This window comes from Crocuta crocuta, unplaced genomic scaffold (genome assembly GCF_008692635.1).
Source record: "Crocuta crocuta isolate KB4526 unplaced genomic scaffold, BGI_CrCroc_1.0 scaffold334, whole genome shotgun sequence".
Lineage (NCBI taxonomy): Eukaryota > Metazoa > Chordata > Mammalia > Carnivora > Hyaenidae > Crocuta > Crocuta crocuta.
The window spans coordinates 3,189,279-3,211,340 of record NW_027533260.1 but is presented as its reverse complement, the minus strand read 5'-3'; the positions used below and the strand labels follow the sequence as shown (position 1 = coordinate 3,211,340).

General features: G+C 43.2%; 1 protein-coding gene and 1 pseudogene across 4 annotated transcripts in view; one reads left to right on the top strand and one right to left on the bottom strand.

Annotated features, from left to right (window-relative positions):
• Positions 1-393: 393 nt before the first annotated feature.
• CARD8 (caspase recruitment domain family member 8) overlaps positions 394-22,062 on the bottom strand; it is a 23,441-nt gene continuing 1,772 nt past the window's right edge. For 2 of the 4 annotated variants that reach the window (XM_077747034.1, XM_077747035.1), the window contains 10 exons: positions 20,562-20,717; positions 18,427-18,591; positions 13,665-13,720; positions 11,373-11,523; positions 9,898-10,127; positions 9,562-9,824; positions 8,181-8,306; positions 7,711-7,852; positions 5,996-6,040; positions 394-2,324 (listed from right to left, as the gene is read on the bottom strand). In XM_077747034.1, the coding sequence (XP_077603160.1) occupies positions 2,053-2,324; positions 5,996-6,040; positions 7,711-7,852; positions 8,181-8,306; positions 9,562-9,824; positions 9,898-10,127; positions 11,373-11,523; positions 13,665-13,720; positions 18,427-18,591; positions 20,562-20,717 (1,606 nt within the window). In that variant the 3' untranslated portion in view covers positions 394-2,052. Of the gene's footprint in view, positions 2,325-5,995; positions 6,041-7,710; positions 7,853-8,180; positions 8,307-9,561; positions 9,825-9,897; positions 10,128-11,372; positions 11,524-13,664; positions 13,721-18,426; positions 18,592-20,561; positions 20,718-20,791; positions 21,032-22,062 lie in introns of those variants that run through there. The other 2 variants (XM_077747032.1, XM_077747033.1) reach the window with 2 other exon arrangements.
• On the top strand, positions 15,236-15,966 carry LOC144217507 (density-regulated protein pseudogene; annotated as a pseudogene).

Genomic DNA, 22,062 nt, shown 5'->3' with positions numbered 1-22,062 from the left:
GGATTGTAACATAGGTGGTTTGGTGTGGACTAGCTCTCATTTTATTTTTTTAAATTTTATTTATTTATTTTTGAGAGAGACAAAGCATGAGCAGATGAGGGGCAGAGAGAGAGAGAGAGAGAGAGAGAGAGAATCCCAAGAAGACTCCAAGCCGTAAGCACAGAGCCCAGAGGCAAGGCTCAATCCCACCAACTATGAGATAACGACCTGAGCTGAAATCAAGAGTTGGTCACTTAATCGACTGAGCCATCCAGGCGCCCCCTAATTATCATTTTAAAGCCACAGGTAAAGATTTAAATGGGTCCAAAGGTTTTATGGTTAAATATTTCATTCATAATACATAAGATATAAAAATAACAAAAGTAATCTATATTCACGTAAAACACAGCTCACTTCATAGAAAAGTATCCATCACTCTGAACATTGGTATGCACGTCTATAAGTTACCATGGTCTTTTCTCACCTCAAATGTTATGATTCTTTTTTTCCCCAGCTTTATTGAGGTGTGATTGAACAATAAAGTGGTGTGCAACATGATGATTTGATATACATATACAATGTGAAATGATGATCACTCAAGTTAATTAACACATCCATGACCCCACATCATTTTGTCTTGTGAGAGAGAATGTGTGTGTGTGTGTGTGTCTGTGTGTGCACACGCGCGCGCACATATATGGGAGAACACTTTCAAGTTCTCCCAGCAGATTTCAAGGATATAACACAGAATGGTTAACAATAGGCACCATGCTGTATATTATATTCCTCACAACTAGAGTTATCCATTCTGGAATGTTTTCCCCTCTGCTTTCCTTTATAGATTTAAACCTCGTATATGTTTTGCTAAAACAATTTTGGGTTCTTTTCCTTTGAGTGGCACTATCCTGTCTGTAGTCTTACCAAAGTTGAATTGTTTTTTATCTCAAAGATGTATTTGTGGAATTAACAGAAGTTTAAACAGGTAGCTGAAGTTCATTCACTTTCCCCATTTTTTTAAATTTATGTTTAAGATTTTATTGTTAAGTAATCTCTATGCCCGATGTGGGACTCAAACCTACAATCCCAAGATCTAGAGTTGCATGCTCTACCCACTGACCCAGCCAGGTGCCCATTCCCAATTGCTTTGTATTCCAATTTATTATTATTCCATCATTTTTGTTCCATTCTGAAGTTGATAAATATTGTGTTATTTTGACTTATTTATGTTACATCCTGGAGCAAGGTTACTTGTATTTGTTTCTAGAGTTTATTAAAAGGTGAGAAAATTTGGCACTAAGGTATGTGAATCTTTTATTTCACTCTTTGTCCTCATTAGTTTCTGAAGTGAACATTTACATAACAAACAATTGACACTTCTTTCGGGATGCCTGGCGTCTGACTTGGGCTTAGGTTATGATATCACCTGTCGTGAGTTCTAGGAGCCCGGAGTTGAGCAATGTGGTGACAGCGCAGGGCCGGAGCCTGCTTCGGATTCTGTGTCTCCCTTTCTCTTTGCCCCTCCCCTGCTCATGCTCTGTCTCTCTCTCCCTCTCAAAAATACATAAACATTAAAAAGAAAAATCATTCTACATAACAAATAACAGTACTCAAATATTTTTTGTGCCTTTTATATTCTCCCACACTACATACCAGAAACTAGTATTTGGCAATTTGATGAATGCAAAACAGTATCTCCTTATGGCTTTTAGATAAGATCCCTGGTAACTAGAAGTTGACATTTTTTTCACTGATTCATTGTCCATTGTAGTTCATGTTCTGCAAAGCGTTACTTATAACTTTTGCCTGTTTTGAACCCAGGGGTTTTATTTTTTTGTACTGATGTTCAATGTTTTTTTGTAAAAGGCATTTAGTGGGAGTATTCCTACTCTCTTCAGATAATTCTTCAAGGTATTAGGATCCAGTAATAGGTCTCTGCCAACGTAAAGCCTGTGTGACGTGCAGGGGTCCTCTGGACCTCTTTTGTCTTAGACACTGAACTCAATGATCACACGTCTGTTTATCCATTTTCCAGTGGAGAACACTGGATTCTCCCTTCCTGAGTATCTGTCTGAATCACTGTCGTAAACTCTGCTGGCTGAGGTAGGACATCAGGTAAGGGTCTCTTTTACTAAAGCTTTTCAAGAATATCTCCTGGACCTGGGGCCCTTTCTTCTCCACCATCTTCAGCAGGGTCTCGTTCCTTCTCTGCTGTGTCGGCCACTGCTGCACCAGTTCCTTCTCTTCCTCGCTGAGGACCTCGCTGTCCTGAAGATCGTCCAGGATTCCATTCAGGTCCCCCATCCTGGCTCGCAGCTGCCGGCGGTGCTCCTTCATAAAGGCCACAGCTGGGTAGAAGGAAGAGTTGCACACTCAGAACAGGGCAGCTCGCTTAGAGGGCTCAGGACCTATGCCCAGCTTAAAAAAATAATTCTGCAGGAGACATTGCTCATTCTCTTCTGTGTGTTGCCCTGATCTCACATACACATCCTCCGGACATGCAGTCCATTCTCAGGGGTCAATGAATTTAGGAAGAACTCAATGATACCTCTTCCTCAGTCCCAACCCCTCCCCTCCAAGCTTTGAGCACCTCTCCTTCGCTACTTGCGGGTTGTCATAGGAACCCTAGAGAGAGGGCTGTACATTGCTGTACATCCATCTACTCATCCTTCTAAGAATCTTCAAGTTCATACATCGCCTGCAGCTATGCATGACACCTGAGATGCAGACAGATGAGGCTGGCTCCCCACCCTCAAGGGTCTTCTGCTGCTGAACTGTGTAGAAAGAGATTTACCTGGTTAATTACAGCACAGAAGGGACAGGGAGCACTGGACGGAAGAAGGTATTTTGCATCATGCTGACTCAAGGTTCCTGCGAGTGCCCACGTATAATACCTGTGTGACCTTGGCCAAATAACATCACTTTCTTGTTCCTCAGTTTCTTCATTGAAAGTGAGTGCTGGGACACCTGGGTGGCTCAGTCAGTGAAGCGTCCAACTTCAACTCAGGTCATGATCTCACGGTTTGTGAGTTCAAGTCCTGAATCTGGCTCTCTGGTGTCAGCTCAGAGCATGGAGCCTGCTTCAGGTCTTCTGCCCCCCTCTCTCTGCCTCTCCCACGGCTTGCACTCTCTCCCTCTCTCTTTCTCTTTCAAAATAAATAACCATTTTTTAAAAACGTGATTGCATTTTACGTACAACCCATGCCTCTAGAACTTTTGTTCTTAACACAGTGGCACAGATAATTAATGCCCAGTCATCTGTGCTATAGTCAAACAGCTTAATTTAATGATGCGATTTCTGTAAAGTCTTGGTCTTTATATTGAAAAGTCATTGCAAGTATATGTTCAGTGACTTCACAGTTTGAATGAATGAAGTTACTGTCACAGAAAGATTCTGAGCTTAACCTATTCTTGATGCCTCAACTGTTTCGCCCTTCCCATTTGTTTAGCAACTGCTACTCAATCTCCTTTTTTAAAAATGTATTCAGTTTTTTCTCCCTTTCTCTTTGACACACACACACATAAGCAGGGAGGGGCAGAGAGAGAAGGAGAGAGAGAATCCCAAGCAGCCTCTATGCCATCAGCACAGAGCCCGATGCAGGACTTGAACTGTGAGATCATGACCTGAGCCGGGATCAAGAGTCAGACGCTCAATGAGCCACCAAGGCGCCCTTGCTATTCAATCTTAACTGGACATCAACTTCCCTTTTTTCCTTTCTCCAGGATGCACTCTGAGACTTTTTCAACTCTCTCAAGGTTGGATCTGAGCTCCCCATCTTAACCTCTTCTAAATCCCTCTATTTTTCCTTTGGAACTTGTGCCATAATTCTATTTTGATAAGCACTGTGGAGTGGGCTTCGTTGTTTTCACCTGCTGGAATAGAAACCCCATGAGTGCAGACAGTGTGTCTGTCTCAGACTACCCCTCCTACAGAATTGTTACTTCATGGCCATTACCATGTTCCCACTCTGACGTTCCTCTGTGATTGTCTGGAGAAGCCAGCCAAAGTTTATTGACAGAAGTAAACAGAAGTGGTGGATGTAAAGGACAAATATAGATACCCTGATTATCTAGCACGCTACAGGCCTCCAATAAGCTGCATTTACCATCAAGATCATTTTTACAACCATAATCTCATCAGGGGAAAAAATGTAACTATAGCCTTTGGATCATAAGGAGGGCATGACTAGACTTTAAAGCAAGGTCTTCACAGAAGAGTTTGTATCAAAAGAGGATTTGAAGGAGTGATACTATTTTTTAATGTTTATTTATTTTTGAAAGAGGTAGAGAGAGAGAGAGAGAGAGATACAGAGAGAGTGTGTGAGCAGGAGAAGGCCAGAGAATGTGAAGTAGGCTCTGTGCTGACAGCATGAGCCCAATGTGGGGCTGGAACTCATGAACCATGAGATCAAGATCTGAGCCGAGGTCGGACGCTAAACCAACTGAGCCACCCAAGTGCCCCAGAAGAAGGATTTGGGTATTAAATACAAGATGCCACGAGGCCAAAAGGGAAAGACGGGTAAGGAGGTGTCATGATCCATAGCACATGGTGGCCAGAATAAAGATTTGACTCAAGATGTGGGCTGGCAGTAGCATCTGAAGGGTCTACTAGACAGAGTGAATGAGTGTCAGTGTTATCCTTCGGATGACACGTGACAAATATCTCTTGCTCAAGGGCTTGAATGATGGGAAGGGTAGGAGAGACCCTGTGTTGATGCTATACACTCACCACCTACATTAAGTCCTTTCAATTTCCTTTGTGAAATCATCTCTACCGGATTCTTCACCGAGATCCATAGCTGAGTTTGAACCCAATTGTAACTCCAGGTGTGGGGCGTGGTTTTCTCCAGCTAGTCTGCCTCTCTGGACCACCTGACAACACCAGCTGGCCAGGAAATGGGTCTGTTGCCATTTTAAGCCAATGTGATACCTGAGGAGCCTTCCTTCTCCTCCTGGATGATCTGTTTTGAGACAGGAGGCCTGTCACTTCTACTGTGTGGAGCCTGACAATCATGACCAACAACATGGAAGGCAGAATGGAGTCCTCTGAATCTTGACTTCTTCTTTTCTTTTCTTTCTTTCTTTTTAAAAGTTTAGTAATAATAGTAGTAGTGGCAGTAGTAGTACTAGTAGTTGTCATCGCCGTTGTCTCTATGCCCAACATGGAGCATGAACTCACAATGCTGAGATCAAGTCACACGCTCTTCCGACTGAGGCAGCCTGTTGCCCTTTAACTTCTTATCTTAAATACTTTCTTTGCCTGCCACCTACCATGTCCACTAACCTTAACCAATTCCCAGCTAGTACGTGATCTTGATATTTACAATGGCTTCATAAACTGGCTCCCACCGTCTATTCATTCCTCATCCATACTGTTTGGAAGACTGAGCGCACTGTTACCTGCCCTTCAAAAGTCCCCTTTTGCCTTCAGACTAAGGTCCAAAAGAGTTCAACAATCGTCCTTATGTTTACAAGTTCTGTATCTCGCCTGCCTCTCTGGTCTCCGGTGGCCTCCATCTCTCTGAAGTTTGAGCTTCAGCCATTTTGAACTACTTTCTCTTAAGAGTGCAGCAGATGCAAAATGTTTTCCCCTATCAGATGCAGCTGCATGCTCGGAGTCTGCATATTATACCCTCATGTGCTCACACATGTGGATCAGACTCCGTGTTTGTCTCTGGCACCACTCAGTCTTTGAAAATAAAGACGAGGGGCGCCTGGGTGGCTTAGTCGGGTAAGCGTCCGACTTTCGCTTAGGTCATGATCTCGCGGTTCGTGGGTTCGAGCCCCGCGTCGGGCTCTGTGCTGACTGCCAGCTCAGAGCCTGGAGCCTGTTTCAGAGTCTGTGTCTCCCTCTCTGACCCTCCCCTGTTCATGCTGTCTATCTCTGTCTCTCCTAGAAATAAATAAAAAAGAAATTTAAAAAAAGAAAATAAAGACGAGGTATGGACCCTCATTGAGTGACATCACACCACTCAAAGACCTCCTGAAATCAGACTTTTGGTGGAAACACTGCACTGACCTGAGAGAGGAGGAGGGGCCGATGTAGCACCAAACCGGAGTTCCACTAAGAAGGAAGGAAAAGATGGAGAATGATATGAGATCAGCTGTATCCCTTTATTTAGTTTTCCTTTTCTTTTCTTTTTTAAGTTTATTGTTTTTAATAATCTCTATGCCCAACGTGGGGCTTGAACTCATGACCCCGAGATCAAGAGTCACATGCTCTACTGACTGAGCCACACAGGTGCCCCTTAGTTTCTCTTGTCTTTGACAAGTAACACACTAAAATAATTTAATCCCATTTCCTAAGTGAAGGATCCCATTCGAGCATTAATATATTAATGGAACCCAATGAAGTAGCAGGTCACTCCCTGCCCATTAGGAAAATGCATCAGAGGAAGGAATATAATTTCCCAATATTCTTTCTATTTCTATTTCTAAGCCAATATGTGAGAAAATGTGAAGCAACACTAAAATTATCATACTGTTCTACATAAATTATTCTAGACAATAGAACTACCCTATGGCACAGCAGTTGCACCACAAAGGATAGAAGACACAGATTTGAAGGGGGACATGCATCCCAATGTTTATAGCAGCATTATTTACAATTACCAAACTATGGTTCAAACTATTCAAAAACCAAACTATTCCCAAGTGTCCCTTGACTGATGAATGGACAAAGAAGATATGGGGGGGTGTTCATATATATATGAATATTACTCAGCCATCAAAAAGAATTAAATCTTGCCATTTGTAGCCACATGGATGGAGCTAGAGTAATTATGAGGAGTGAAATACCAGCATCAGAGAAAGACCAATACCATTATGATTTCACTCATATGTGGAGTTTAGAAAACAAAACAGATGAACGTACGGGAAGGGGAGGAAAAAAAAGAAAGAGGAAAGCAAGCCGTAAGTGACTCCTAATGATAGAGAACAAACTGAGAGTTGATGGAGGGACGTGGGTGGGGGATGGGCTGGGTGGAGGAGGGTACTAAGGAGGGCACTTGTTAGGATGAGCACTGGGTGTTGTATGTAAGTGATGAATCACTGAATTCTACTCCTGAAACCACTATTACACTATATGTTAACTAACCAGAATTTAAATAAAATTTTGGAGGAAAAAAATTATCTTCTAGGCAAATCCATTTCATCATGAAGTGAGTACATTCGAACAATAAGTGAGTATATTCCTTAAACCTTATAATACTGGGATTGTTGATCGTGCAGAACTTTGGACACACTTAGGAGTTGGTGAGAGATATGCCGATTGGAGCAACCATTTGGGAAAACAATTAAACTGTGATTCCCATTAAGCCTTCAACATGGTCTTACACTTTTCTCTCTAAAAGCCCTGCTGTGGTTTAAACTTCTGGTAAATTGTTTGCCCTTCCTCTTTCAGCATCCCCTTAACCTCCATGTATGCCAACAATTATAAAATTTCCCAGAAGATAGAATCAAATGGACTTGATGCTCCTTCTGTCTCTTATAATTAGCATCTCCTGTTCACTACCTCCTAAGTATGGGAGATTTCCATTCTTGACATCAACGGCCATCCCATCCCAGGCACACACTATCATTTTTGTTTCAAGCCACGTTGATTACAAATTGGCAGTAGATTTATTTTCTTCTCTGGGATGGGACCATAAACAGACCTTCTGCTATGATAGACTTCACTGCAACCAAGGAAAGAGGTGCATGATTTTAAATCTTTAGCCTTATCTTTTTACCTACCTGGCTTCACCAAAATTTGCCAGACCAAAGTCTTGTGTCTTTTTTCAGTAATTTTAAGTATGATTGGTTCCTTCATCCTTCCAGCATAGACTTTAGAGAAGACCTGAATTTCTCCAGGGCTCCTGTAGGATAATTTCAACTCCTAGAAGAAACATACCACTTGACTTAAAGCATCGGGGGGTGGAAAGGCCTTTCTGCCTACAGAAGATCCCACTGAAATAGAATCCATTTCCTATACAATCTCATGGCTGGTTGAGGGGAAAACAGATGGAAAAACAGAGGGAGAAAGGTCAACATTCTTTTTAAGTTTAAAATTTTAAGAAATATTATTGTTTCAGGGAAAGAAGGGTACCCAGGTCTTATCAGGACATAGTTCAGAGAATAATGACCTGATCTTCCATTTTTCCCCCAAAAGTACAAACTATTTTGAAACCTGAGTTCAATTTGAGTTAGACTTCAATTCTACCGACCTTGCCTATTATCTCCAGGTGAGGCGAACCAGACACAATATAACAGGAACCAAAATTCAGTGGGTCCGCTGGGGGTGAGGTCTGCAGACGCACACCTTGAAATTTAGCTTCCTCCTCATCTATCGCCTGAGGAGGAAGCAGCAGAAGCAAATCAGAGGGTGAAGCTAAAGTTAATAAGCAAAATCAGTGGCACACAAAGTTCTCCACCTATTGTATTAATTAGCACATATGACATCACTCAACAGATATAAAGATTTATGTAGCGACCGACACATGCAAATATATATGTATATACATACGTAAGCATATTCATAAATATATATGTGAATAGGCTTCTGTATATGAGGAGGGGATGCCTTTTTTAAAAGGCCCACATCATGATCTCACAGTCGTGAGTTCGAGCCCCGATGGGGCTCTGTGCTGACAGAGTAAAGCCTGTCTGGGGACTCTCTCTCTCCCTCTCTCTCTGCCCCTCCCCTGCTCTCTCACTCAAAATAAGTAAACAAACTTTAAAATATTTTTTCTCTTGTATTTTAAATACGCATGGTTACTCACAACCCAGTGACCGCCAGGCACGCTCCTGCCTCTGATAGGGCTGTAGGAGAATTAACCAATTGGCCAGAAAATCAAATGACTCTTCCCCCACTAACCTCTCCACCGAGGTTGGAGGGACAGAAGTGATACTTTCTCCAAGGATACGGTAGCTCTGGAGTCAGAGTGACAATGACCAGGACATGTGCTTCACCACTAACCCAGGAAAAGGAGGAGGGGGACTCTGAGCCTATCACAAATACACAGGAGGAGAATGACTCCAGTGGGGTGTGTGTGTGTGTTTCATTTAGATATGATTAATGTCCAATTCTACAATGAAATCTCTGCATTACGTCTTCTGCCAGTCCCCCGTTAAGTCTCCTCTCCCTTTTCTGCTTCTCCTTAAAAAACAGAAAATGTAGCTCTATTTTTAGTAGAACCCAATTCTCACTGCAGATTATTGCATATGGCTCAAGATTCAGCACCTACAGATTGACCTCGTGGAGGGTGATTTATACTTCTAGCAATGAACGCTGTGCCTTAACTTTTCCTTCTTCTTTTTATTCATTTATTTTGCATGTGTGTGTGGAGAGAGAGGAGAGGAGGGGCAGAGAGAAAGGGAGAATCCCCAGCAGGCTCCGCGCAGTCAGCACAGAGCCCAACACAGGGGCTCAAACCCACAAAACTGAGATCATGACCTGAGCTGAAATGAAGAGTCCCACATTCAACTCACTGAGCTACCCAGGCACCCCTGTGCCTTGACTCCTCTGTTCTGTAGGGAGACAGAAGGTCCAAGGTGATAAGCTGAAAATGTAATTCCCACATCTCCTCCAAAATCTGCAGGCCTTACCATCGTTAGCAAGGAGTCACTGGGGATAAGATACAAGTGAAATATAACATCTTCAGGGTAGAAGTGATAATAGATTAGTGCCGTGGAGGTGATGGGGACCGAAAGACCAGTCCCTCTGGCGAATCTCAGCAAGATCCCCATTAGGGAGAAGCTGGGGTTTTCCAGAACGGCATAGAAAGGCTGCACTTGGGCTGGTGGCTCCAGAACCATCCCTTCATCCTTGAAATGAGCAACTTGGAACCAAGAGAGATCCACCTCATTTGCTGTAAGGCAACCACAAAAGCCATTAGACAACATTCCCCACCGCCCCCACAGCCTCCTCTCTCCCCTCTTTACCTGGGAGGGAGATGACGTGGGGTAGGTGGATTTCAGCAATGAACCCCTCAGGCTCCACTGAGATGTCAAACAAAGGGCCTCCCACCATCCACTGCTCGTGATGCTGTAACTCCAGGTCCAGGTGCCGACCCCAAGAATTGAACGTAATCCTGACGGTCACTGCCGCTGTTACCAGGAAGCCAAGGCCTGTCTCTGGCCACAGATAGAAACCAGCCGCGGGGAAGTGGACACTGAAAAGAGCCAGAATGATAGTCATACAGGAACAACACCAGGACTTTGATTTAAAGAACTTGGGGCGCCTGGGTGGCTCAGTTGGTTGACCGTCTGGCTTCGGCTCAGGTCATGATCTCATGGTTTGTGGGTTCGAGCCTCATGTCGGGCTCTGTGCTGACAGCTCAAAGCCTGGAGCCTGCTTTGATTTTGTGTCTCCCTCTCTCTCTACCCCTCCCCCGCTCACGCTGTCTCTCTCTCTCTCAAAAATAAATAAAACATAAGAAAGAAAGAAAGAAAGAAAGAAAGAAAGAAAGAAAGAAAGAAAGAAAGAAAGAAAGAAAGAAAAGGAAGGAAGGAAGGAAGGAAGGAAGGAAGGAAGGAAGAAAAAACAAATGTGCAGGGGCTCCTGGGTGAGCCAATCAATTGAGTGTTTGACTCAATTTCTGCTCAGGTCATGATTTCAGTTTGTGAGTTCAAGCCCTGTGTCGGGCTCTGGGCTGACAGCATGGATCCTGCTTGGATTCTCTCTCTCTCCCTCTTTCTCTGTCCTCCACCCCTCTTGAAAATAAATAAATGAGCATTAAAAAAATAAAGAACAAATGTGCAGAAGGATGTGATGCTTGGAATGAAGCAAGGTTCAAGACATATCTGTGAATTTCACTACATTAGAAAACTCTGGGGATTTAAGCTCTCTGGGCCCTATTTCTCTTTATTCTACAGCTATTAAAATTAAAATCCAACTCAGAAAATGGAGTACAGAGAATATTGACGAAATTTCAGACCAGGGCGCCTGGGTGGCTTAGTCGGTTAAGCGTCCGACTTTCGCTTAGGTCATGATCTCGCGGTTCGTGGGTTCGAGCCCCGCGTCGGGCTCTGTGCTGACTGCCAGCTCAGAGCCTGGAGCCTGCTTCAGAGTCTGTGTCTCCCTCTCCCTCTGACCCTCCCCTGCTCACGCTGTCTCTCTCTCTCTCCTAGAAATAAATTAAAAAATATTTAAAAAATTTTCAGATGTATTTGAGAGATACATCATGTACATGTATACATAAGTATCACACAATATATACTTCCTTCATAATAGAATTGTAATATATATGTGTGTATTACAATTCTATATATACACACACATCTATATATATATACATATACACACATACATATTACACAGATATATCATGTACATGTACATACATGTTAAGTATCACACAGTATATACTCCTTCATAGTAGAATTGTATTTAAACAATCAGCATCTTCAATTCTTACCTGTATCTTTTTGCACTCTTATCAATTGACTCAATATCCACATTTCCTTCAGGTCCCAGGAACCGATTACTTTTACAAGCTGGGTTAGTCCCAGAATAGAGTTTAGCAACCAGGAGGGGCACTACTGACTTCTCTTCCCAGCAAGTATCTTCTGAAAAAAAGTATTGCACTTATGGATGAGGATTGTTAGAAAAGACATGACCTCCAGGCACCTCCAAAGGGGTCCTAGGTGTTGAATTACACACATGCTGTTGGGAATCCAGCTATAAGTGAGAAGCGTACGTGGCTAGCACAAGGGGCTTTGTTCTTTGAATCCACACAAAGAAAGGCATAAGAATGTTCTTTGTTACTACCCAAATTTAAGAAGGAAGTCAGGCTGGACAGCTTTGGGGTGGGGGGCTTATTTGTCTAGGGCAGGAACCACCACGGCTAAATTTCTATGTGGTCCCAAAGAGCAGAAAATACTGCTGGTGAGGGAAGTCAAGTCCGTAAAGTGAACAAGCATGAAAGCTGAAGAGGTAAAGGCACATTGTTCACCCTCATGCTCTCCACCTTCCATCCTGAGGCACCCCAGACCATCCCCCGGTTCCCTGAATGTTTCCAAGATGCGCCTGCGCAGCAACGCTTGGAGAGCCTCCACGCATGCTCTGCTGAATTTCTTTCCCACGCTTAGGCTCTGGGTGAGGATGATTTGCATAGAACAAATACCTCTATCCTAGACAATAGAAATCTTTGATACACTGTCCTCTGACAAAAATTGGTTTATGAGGAATTATATATGATAGAATCTCATTTTGCAGAGAGTAGAGGTCTTGTATAGGAAAAATAAAAAGTCTCAGTTAAACAGTTACTTAACCTCTCGGAGTTTTTTCCTCGTGTAGAACTGCTCTGAATCTTTGTACCTGGCTGTGTGATGCCCAGCGAAAATAATACACAGTGTCAGCTATTAATGTGATTAACTACTCTGTGACCACATGACTGGTAAACCAGGAGTTGGGCTGAGCATCAAGATACAGCCAACACCAATGCCCTGCTCTCCTTGAATCTCACATGCCTTTCAAACTACCTCACACCATGTAAGACAGCTTTCAACCATCAGCACTTAGAGGTGGAGCAAGTAATGACAGGATCTAATATAGTCAGGTTAGGTAATTTTTTCCAATCCAACACAATGAGCATAGATATATGGGTTGAATTTGAAGATAAAGCCTATAAGGAGGTACGACTGTTTAAATGAGTTATAAGAGGGGTGCCTGGGTGGCTCAGTCGGTTAAGCATCCAACTTCAAATCTGGTCATGATCTCATAGTTCATGAGCCCCTCATTGGGATCTGTGCTGACAGCTCAGAGCCTGGAGCCTCCTTTAGATTCTGTGTCTCCCTCTCTCCCTGTCCCTCCCCTGCTCATGATCTCTCTCTCTCTCTCAAAAATAAATAAACATTTAAAAAAAGTTTAATGAGTCATAAGAAAGAACTCTTTATCCAATAAGAATGGTGTCCTGGTGTCCTTATAAGAAAAGGAAGAGGGACCAGATATCTCCCTCCATCTCTCTCTCTCTCTCTCTCTCTCTCTGGATGCACAGAGGAATAGCCATGGGAGGACCCAGGGAGAAGGTGGTCATCTACACATCTACAAGCCAGGAGGAGAGTCTTCATGAGACACCAAATCTACCAGGCTTCTAGCTTCCAGGACCATGAGAAAATTAACTTCTATTGTTTAAGTCTCCTAGTCTGGGGTACTTTGTTATGGCAGCCCTAGTAGACTAATGCAATGGGAATGCCTCCTAGCCCAAAGCCAATCAGACAATTGTGTACAAATGTCATAAAAGATCAAGACCCTTAACCACACATTGCTTGTTTTTTGAAGTCTTAGCATGGAATAGGGTAAAGGAAGAGAGGCCCCTTTTAATTATACCCAGACACAATCCAATGCTCCCACAGCTCACTTACCAGCTGGAAGATTTCTCACTTCTAAGTTTGCTTTATCTTTTTTTTTTTTTGAAGTAGAATCTATATAATCCTTTTGTAGAGTTTCCGTGTATAATAAAATACGTGTAATGTTCCAAATAGAGTGTTTGGAATATGGAATCCATTCCTGAAATAATGTCCAAGATTTTAAGTACTCCATATACCCATTTAAGTCACATGGAGGATGGTGTTAGACATAAGAAAAATTGGTTTTGGTCATCACTGCCACAAAGGATTTCAACACTCTCTTCTCTGTGTAAAACCACAGGACATTTCTATCAACCCACTGACACAGCCTTGATCTCATCTCTACGTTAGCCAATTACCTGATTCTTGACTCTGTAAAGATTCCTGGTGTTCAGATTTGCTTCTGACTGGAGCCCTTGAGTTCAAAAATGAGGAAAATATTAGAAATCAGGTCACAATAGGCACCTGAGTGTCAATAGAGCATGCGGCTCTTGATCTTGGAGTCGTGAGGTTGACCCCCATGTTAGGTGAAGAGATTACTTAAAAAAAGAGAGAGAGAAAAGAAATCAGTTCATACATATGCAAAAAACATAATAATAATGATGATGATGATAATGGGGATATGATTAAAAGCTAGAGCTGTCTTGCCCGAACAGTGGCCACTAGCCAAAAGAGGCCATTTAAACTTGTAATTTAATTTAATTTAACTTCATTTTAAACTTAATTTGATTTAACTTAATTTGACTTAAAATTCAGCTCCTCAGGGGCACCTGGGTGGCTCAGCTGGTTAAGCATCCAACTTCAGCTCAGGTCATGATCTCACGGTTCGTGGGTTCAAGCCCCGTGTTGGGCTTTGTGCTGACAGCGCAGAGCCTGGAGCCTGCTTCGGATTCTGTGTCTCCCTCTCTCTCTGCCCCCCCCCCACTAATGCTCTGTCTCTGTCCGTCTTTCAAAAATGAATAAAGGTTAAAAAAAATTTTTTTTAATTCACCTCCTCAGCTGTACTGTCCACATTTCAAGTGCTTAATACCTACATGTGGAAAATGGATACCATATTGGCCACCGCAGAATAAAACATTTCCATCATCACGGAAAGTTCTACTGGACAGCTGTAGTAGACTCTCAATAAAGAGATGATTTGGACCAAGAGAGGTTTGCTAACAAAATATGAGCATAGTAAAACTAAGAGGATCTCCCAAACCAAATGTGTTTTGACGATTCAACCTCTTCTCCTATTATATCAGTGTCCAAAGTGGCCATACCTAACTTCTATTGTTTAAGTTGCTCTGGCTGTGAGGGTGCCTGGATGGCTCAGTCGGTTAAGTGTCTGACTCTTCATTTTGGCTCAGGTCATGATCTCACATTTTGTGGGTTCAAGACCCACATCAGCCTCTGTGCTGATGGTGCAGAGCCTACTTAGGATTCTCTCTCTCTCTCTCTCTCAAAATAAACTTTAAATTACTCTGACTGGACATGTGTTGCTCCAGTGGAANAAAATGGATACCATATTGGCCACCGCAGAATAAAACATTTCCATCATCACGGAAAGTTCTACTGGACAGCTGTAGTAGACTCTCAATAAAGAGATGATTTGGACCAAGAGAGGTTTGCTAACAAAATATGAGCATAGTAAAACTAAGAGGATCTCCCAAACCAAATGTGTTTTGACGATTCAACCTCTTCTCCTATTATATCAGTGTCCAAAGTGGCCATACCTAACTTCTATTGTTTAAGTTGCTCTGGCTGTGAGGGTGCCTGGATGGCTCAGTCGGTTAAGTGTCTGACTCTTGATTTTGGCTCAGGTCATGATCTCACATTTTGTGGGTTCAAGACCCACATCAGCCTCTGTGCTGATGGTGCAGAGCCTACTTAGGATTCTCTCTCTCTCTCTCTCTCTCTCAAAATAAACTTTAAATTACTATGACTGGACATGTGTTGCTCCAGTGGGAGGTAGTGGCAGGACTGGAGGGGACAGGAATTTTGTGACCACCTGGGTGTGTGAGATGTGACTGCTTATATTTCTGCATCCCCCGGGCATGATGGCAAAGGAGGTCTGAGGGGCAATACTCCAGGGCAGGTTAGCTGCACGCTACCCACTCTGAGTCCTTTACTGTGGGGTCTGTTCGGTACAGAGTGAGTTCTGTGAGTACACATGCCTGACATCACTAAATGTCAATAGTGGTTAGACAAGAATTTTCCAAGTTTAGTATTTGTGCTGCCGAAGCAAGCAGTAGAGAAGAATGTGGCAAATGAGCTTGCAAAACTTCCTGGAGAAAATTCACTGAAACAAGAAGCGGACAGTGGTGAGGGTCAAAAGGCACAGCAGGAGAAGAGGAACAGAAGAAAAAGCAGAAGAGAGGCGGAAGCGGTCAAATAGAGCAAAAAAGAAGACCCTGCCACAAAAGGTTCTGATCACCGAAATTCCCGGAGTGAAGGAGAAATGTGTGACAGAGCTAGGTGACCTTGTGACTTTCAAAATTAATCTCAAAGAAACACAGAGACGTGTTGCTCAAAAATTCTCCCGTGGGGACTCAGTAACAGGACAGGATGAAATCATCATTCAGGGAGACTTTCCAGATGAAATGATTGATGTCACTCGAGAACAAATGGCCAGAGGTGGATGACGACGGCTACGGGGGTCTTGGAAAAGCAAAGAAATGATTTTGACATTTATCTATAGTTAATGATCAGAACTGAGAGTTGATATGGCCAAAAGGGAGCGCTCTCCCTTATATTTATACACGTATATACATATGAATATATCTATACCTATATCTATATCTGTATATCCTACCATAAAACTGCAGATTTTGGCACCCTTGGTATTTTCACTGTCCTGAATAAGGTTGCTTTATTTTTTTTTTTTAACTGCTAAAGTCTAATGAACAGTAGGGAGACTGTCATGTTTATACATGAAATAGAATTTAGTCAAACAAACATTTTGGGAGATTGATTGATTGATTAAATGGCTCTCATTTGTATCATATAACTTTTGGAATAAACCCACTAAATTAGCAATTGACTCATGGTGAGACACACCTCCCCATAGCAGTGGTGCCCGAACTTGACTGCTCCTGGGAAGCTAAACCACACCGCACCCCCAACACACACCCATCACAAAACACAGGCCACAGCCCATACCAATTAAATCAGGAGGTTGGAAGTGAGACCAAAGCACCATTGCTTTTAAAGCTTCCCAAACGATTCCACTATTTAGACAAAGTTGAACGTTACGATCTATGGGGTGAGCTAGTGGTTTATAAAGTGCCTCGTGGTGAGAAATCCGCCCCTAAGACCTGAGGACAACCAGCATAACCCAATCTCTGTCTTGGGGAGTTGGAAATGTGGAAGGAATTGAGACCTGGGGGATCACAGGGCAAGAAGGACGCCTGTGTGGCTCAGTCAGTTCAGTGTCTGCCTCTTGATCTCAGGTCATGATCTCACGGTTGTGAATCCGAGGTCCGTGTTGGGCTCTGTGCTGGTCATGAAGACTGCTTAAATTTTAAAAGGGCAGGGGAGGGGGGAGGATGTCAGGAAAGAGGAAGTAAAAGCATTGTTTTCTGTGGGTAAAGTAGTTATTGCATAATTGCTGCCACGGTACCCTGAAATGTCTAGTTTCACTGAGGTGTTCTCAGATTGTCTTCATTTCTTGATCTATACATGTAATCTTTGACCCCCAGACTCAGTATGTAGTCCTTGCTATGTCTATTCACTTCAGCGTGAAAGGGATTAACAGAGGAATTGATACACAGACTAAGGGTAAAAGGAACACATGGAGAAGTGGACTTAAAAGAAAGAATCTGTGGCTCTTTTCGCAAAAGAGCTCTTGGGCAAGCTACATGTGAGAAACATGACCTGCCCTCCTCAGCCTTAGTGCTCATGTCTGAGGCTACAGAAGCCATGACGGATTATGCTAGCCCCATGCAAAGCACGGAGGTTAAATACACTGCCTTCTGTGTGGTGCTCCTGCCCTGGCTTCCAAGGGGTGGCTGAGGTTGGGATTTAGGTTGTGGGAGGAAGCCCCTGGTGAGCGGGAGCTAACTCAGCCCAGATCGCGGGATCCGACTGTTAAATTTTTCAGGAATTTTGTGGGCAGGTGGCTCAACACAGCTATTATTAAAAATTAAGTTATATGAGACTTTCATTTAAATAGACTATATTACAAATAAATGAATGCTCAAAACTTAGTACTTCCTAATTATTTTACCACATCTTACTATATTCTGCATTCTTTTCTTTTTTATTTATTTATTTATTTTTTTGTAATCTCTCCACCCAACGTTGGGCTCCGACTCAGGGTCCCGAGATCAAGAGTTGCAAGTTCTTCCTACGGAGCCACCCAGGAGCCTCTATACTCTGAGCTCTTGAGGTTATTTACATCTATAGGCTACTGAGCACCTCAACAGCTCCACCCACGTTCAGGGACGTCATGTCCGTAGTTTGAAATCCACCATGATAGAAGTAGTCGCCTCACGGAAATTGGCCAGCACTACAAATAAAAGCTCTCTCCACTCTCCTGGGGAAGCTAGTGTTGAATATTTTCCGGCATACCCCTTCAGGGACCCCAGTTCATCCTTCATGAGCTAGTTTCCCAGGGCACTGAGTTAGCTATTGGATTTGGTTTCCAGCTCAACTGATGACACAGTGATCTTTCCATCCATTACTGCCTTTTTGTGTTTGGCTTCTCAAGATGCCTTCCTGGAAGAGGAGGTGGTTGACCTCATTCATAAATTTCTGGCTTTGTTGGTAAGACTGTGTAACCTCATTCATTCTCCCCCTTATTCCTATATAGATGAGCAAATCCCGGGCACCTGGGTGGCTCAGTCAGTTGGACGGCTGACTTCGTCTCAGGTCATGATCTCGTGGTTCAGGGGTTTGAGCCCCGTGTCGGGCTCTGTGCTGACAGCTAGCTCAGAGCCTGGAGCCTGCTTATGATTCTGTGTGTCTCCCTCTCCCTCTGCCCCTCCCCTGCTCATGCTCTCTGTCTCTCAAAAATAAATAAACGTTTAAAATTTTTTTTTTAAAAATGACCAAATCCCCCTGATTCTCATGGGCACCTGTGGTATTGAGGAATGGAATCCAGTACTATCACAGCTCTCCCCATATAATCATTCCCCTTACTTGGAATCCTCTTTCTCACAGGACTTAGTTCCCAGAGCACTGATGTACAATGGTTCTTCTGATATCGTCACATCATAATATACTTCATTTTCTGAGAAAGTAGAAAGGCGGTTATTGTGTAGCTGCACAGCTGAAGAGCTGGGGTGAGATGCATCACCAATGCCACTGCGAACAGAACAGAAGTTGTGTTATGAATACAGCATGGAGGGGCGCCTGGGTGGCTCAGTCGGTTAAGCGTCCGACTTCAGCTCAGGTCATGATCTCATAGTTCGTGGGTTCAAGCCCCGCGTCGGGCTCTGTGCTGACAGCTCAGAGCCGGGAGCCTGGTTCAGATTCTGTGCCTCCCTCTCCCTCTGCCCCTCCCCTGCTCAAGCTGTCTCTCTCTCTCTCTCAGAAATAAATAAAACATTAAAAAATTTGAAAAAAAAAACAGCATTGAATACAGCATCTCGGCAGCACGATTTTAAGTTAAAAGCCACAGACCCCATGCTTTGTCTTTAGGGAAGTCTTCTCTCAAGTCCCCATGACTCCATCTCACCCCTCCTCGTGCTGGATTTCACTCTGTCTCTATTTCCCATTCCATACAGCTCTCTCCATCCCAGGAAGAGGAACTCAGTTGATTCTCAACACCAGTACTTGCTGTAAGGTTTTGTTTCATGCTAGTGTCTTGATTTAAGTGACCTTGTTGAGAATTTTAGGAAGAGGAGAAGATTGCTAGCTTATATTCTGCCTTCACCCATCATTGGTGCCCAAGAGAATGGGACCCTAATGTGAGTGACTGAGATTCCAGGACATCAGTGAGATTACATTCTGCAAGAACCCACCTAAGACAGGGGCGCCTGGGTGGCTGAGTCAGTTAGCAACCGATTCTTGACTTTGGCTCAGGTCAAGATCTCATGGTTCTTGGGTTCAAGCCCCTAGTTGAGCTCTGCGCTTATAGTGCAGAGCCTGCCTGGGATTCTCTCTCTCCATTTCTCTCTGCCCCATCCCTGCTCATGCTTCTCTTGCTTTCTCTCAAAATAAATAAGTAAACATTTAAAAATTTAAGAAAAAAAGAACCCATCCAGTACTAATGCTCGTCTTCTACCTCCTGCCCCCACACAGTGAGGTACACCTGAGATGCTACCAGGGAAGGAAACGATGAATATTAGTCTTATTTTCTTCTTCTACGGGGGATTTTCATCCAGATATGGAACAGAAAAGTCCTATGCTAGGTTATTTCTTCTTCTTCACACTTGAGAGCTGGGCTCCAGGGTCCCTTGGATCAAGATTGGGGTTAGGAGCAAGGGAGCGTCCTTTGGGCCAAGGCTTGTACTGTCTAATATGATAGCCACTAGATACGTGTGCCTATTTAAACTTAAATTTTAATTAATTAAATTTTAAAATCAGTTCTTCACTTGAAGTAGCCATATTTTAAGTGGCCAGACACCGTGGGTTTTCATATCAGACACCACGGATATGAGCTACATCCATCATGGCAGGAATTCTATGGATAGCCCTGACCTTAATCATCTACTACAGTCCAATTAGCTAGAGATTGGCATTGAAGTATCTGGCATTGGTTCAACCAAATAAACTGGTTTATTGAGTCCTACAAATTATGGTCCCCTGTATAGAAATATCCCATTGAGAAGGGGTGGATAGGCGAAGCAAGACTGAAGATTTCTTGTGTTCATCGGCAATATATTCCAGCCTGTCATATATTACCTTGAAATAAAATCTATATCTGAGTTAACAGTATTGGGTCAATGTCAATTTTCATGCTCAGCTTGGAGCCCAGTGCAGGGCTGGATGCCACAACCCTGGGATCATGACCTGAACTGAAGTCAAGAGTCGGCACTCAACTGACTGAACCACTCGGGCGCCTTGACAATGACTATTGTTATAAAAGATACCATCATTAGGGGAAGCTGGGGTGAGTGAACATTTTTGCTCATTCTCTACTATTTTTCCTACTCCCTGTAGGTCTTAAACCATCTCAAAATAAAAAGTCATAACAATGAAAAAGAAAGAACAAATACACTGATTTTTACGCGAATAATCTAAATGTCTTTGCTTTTTATTGATCTCTATGAGACGGAGAGATGAGATCTAGAATCTTCCATTTTATCCACACTAAATATAGTATCTCTTACCTTAAAATTTCAACTTTGCGTCGGACCTGAGAAGAAGCAGAGATCTTCTGTTTTTGCTTTAACCGGGCGGATATCCTCCACTGTGACAGGTACAAGTTCTCGGAGCGGGAAGCATTCTTCTCCTCTTCGTCTGCATCACCGCTGCACCCACACAGCCTGGGAAAACACAAAGGGTGCTATGATTTTATTATGTGCAGGGAACTGGATGGCGGGGGGTTTGGTCTCCTCACCGTGGTGCAGTGGGAGTAACACAAACCAGACGCTCCATCCTCAGAGTGATGCGTTTTCTGATGTCCGCCCCAGGATTCATTTATTTCGCTGTGTTGACTGTTCCTCCATGTCCACACAACAGACACGGATCTCATCTCAGGAGACGTGGCTCATTTGATTCTCAATGCTTCATCTTCATCACATGTGCATGTAATACTTGGTAAGACTCACTACAGACTCGAATATAACTTGTACAACCATGTTGCATGCTAGTAAAGTAGGGAGTGTGAGAAGTTCCTTACTTTTCTGCTATCCTTCACTGGTCCTAAAAAGGAGGGAACTTTTGTACAATTGCACCACACTAGATGAATTAAACTTCCCCAAAAGCAACATCTGTTTATTTAGTGTGAGTTTGTCGTAACTGTAGAGATGAGAACCCACAGACCAGTTCACGGCACTTACGGTCATACCAACATTGTTGCTTAACTCTCTAAGGGCAATATCAGTTGCCCCACTTGTAAAGCAAGGAGATAACACCATGATCGTAAATCCTCGAGATGATTAATTCTAGCAGGGTCATATTACTCAGTACCCAAGCTAGAAGACGTGCCAAGTGAGTTTGCCTCTTGCCTTGGGATGGTCAAAAGCACAGCCATGGCATCAGGGAAAGAGTTGAAGGCAAGTCCATAGACTCACTTGTGCCCAGGTATGAAGTTGTTGTGCTCACAGTCAAGGCCATATTACCCAGCGATGGAGAGAGAAAGTCTAGGTCATACATCTGGCCACCCAGGAAGGTGTTCCCCCTCAGGTATAATGAGGCGAGCGAATAAAGAAAAATGTAAGCAACATCTTTTCTTTAAAAAGTGAAAAAATAAAAGCAACAAAACAGGGGCATCTGGGGGGCTCAGTCTGATAAGCGTCTGACTCTTGGTTTCAGCTCAGGTCACGATCTCACAGTTTGTGAGATCGAGCCCTGCGTCAGGCTGTGTGCTGACGCTTTCTCTCTCTGCCCTTTCTCTTCCTCAGAATAAATAAATACACTTAAAAAATATATAAGACAAAATCTATAAAATAAATAAATTAATTAAGTAAATAAATAAATGTATTTAAATATATATTTGAATATATTTATCAAAATAAATAAATACATTTAAAATATGTAAGGTAAGGGGCGCCTGGGTGGCTTAGTCGGTTAAGCGTCCGACTTTCGCTTAGGTCATGATCTCGCAGTTCGTGGGTTTGAGCCCCGCGTCGGGCTCTGTGCTGACTGCCAGCTCAGAGCCTGGAGCCT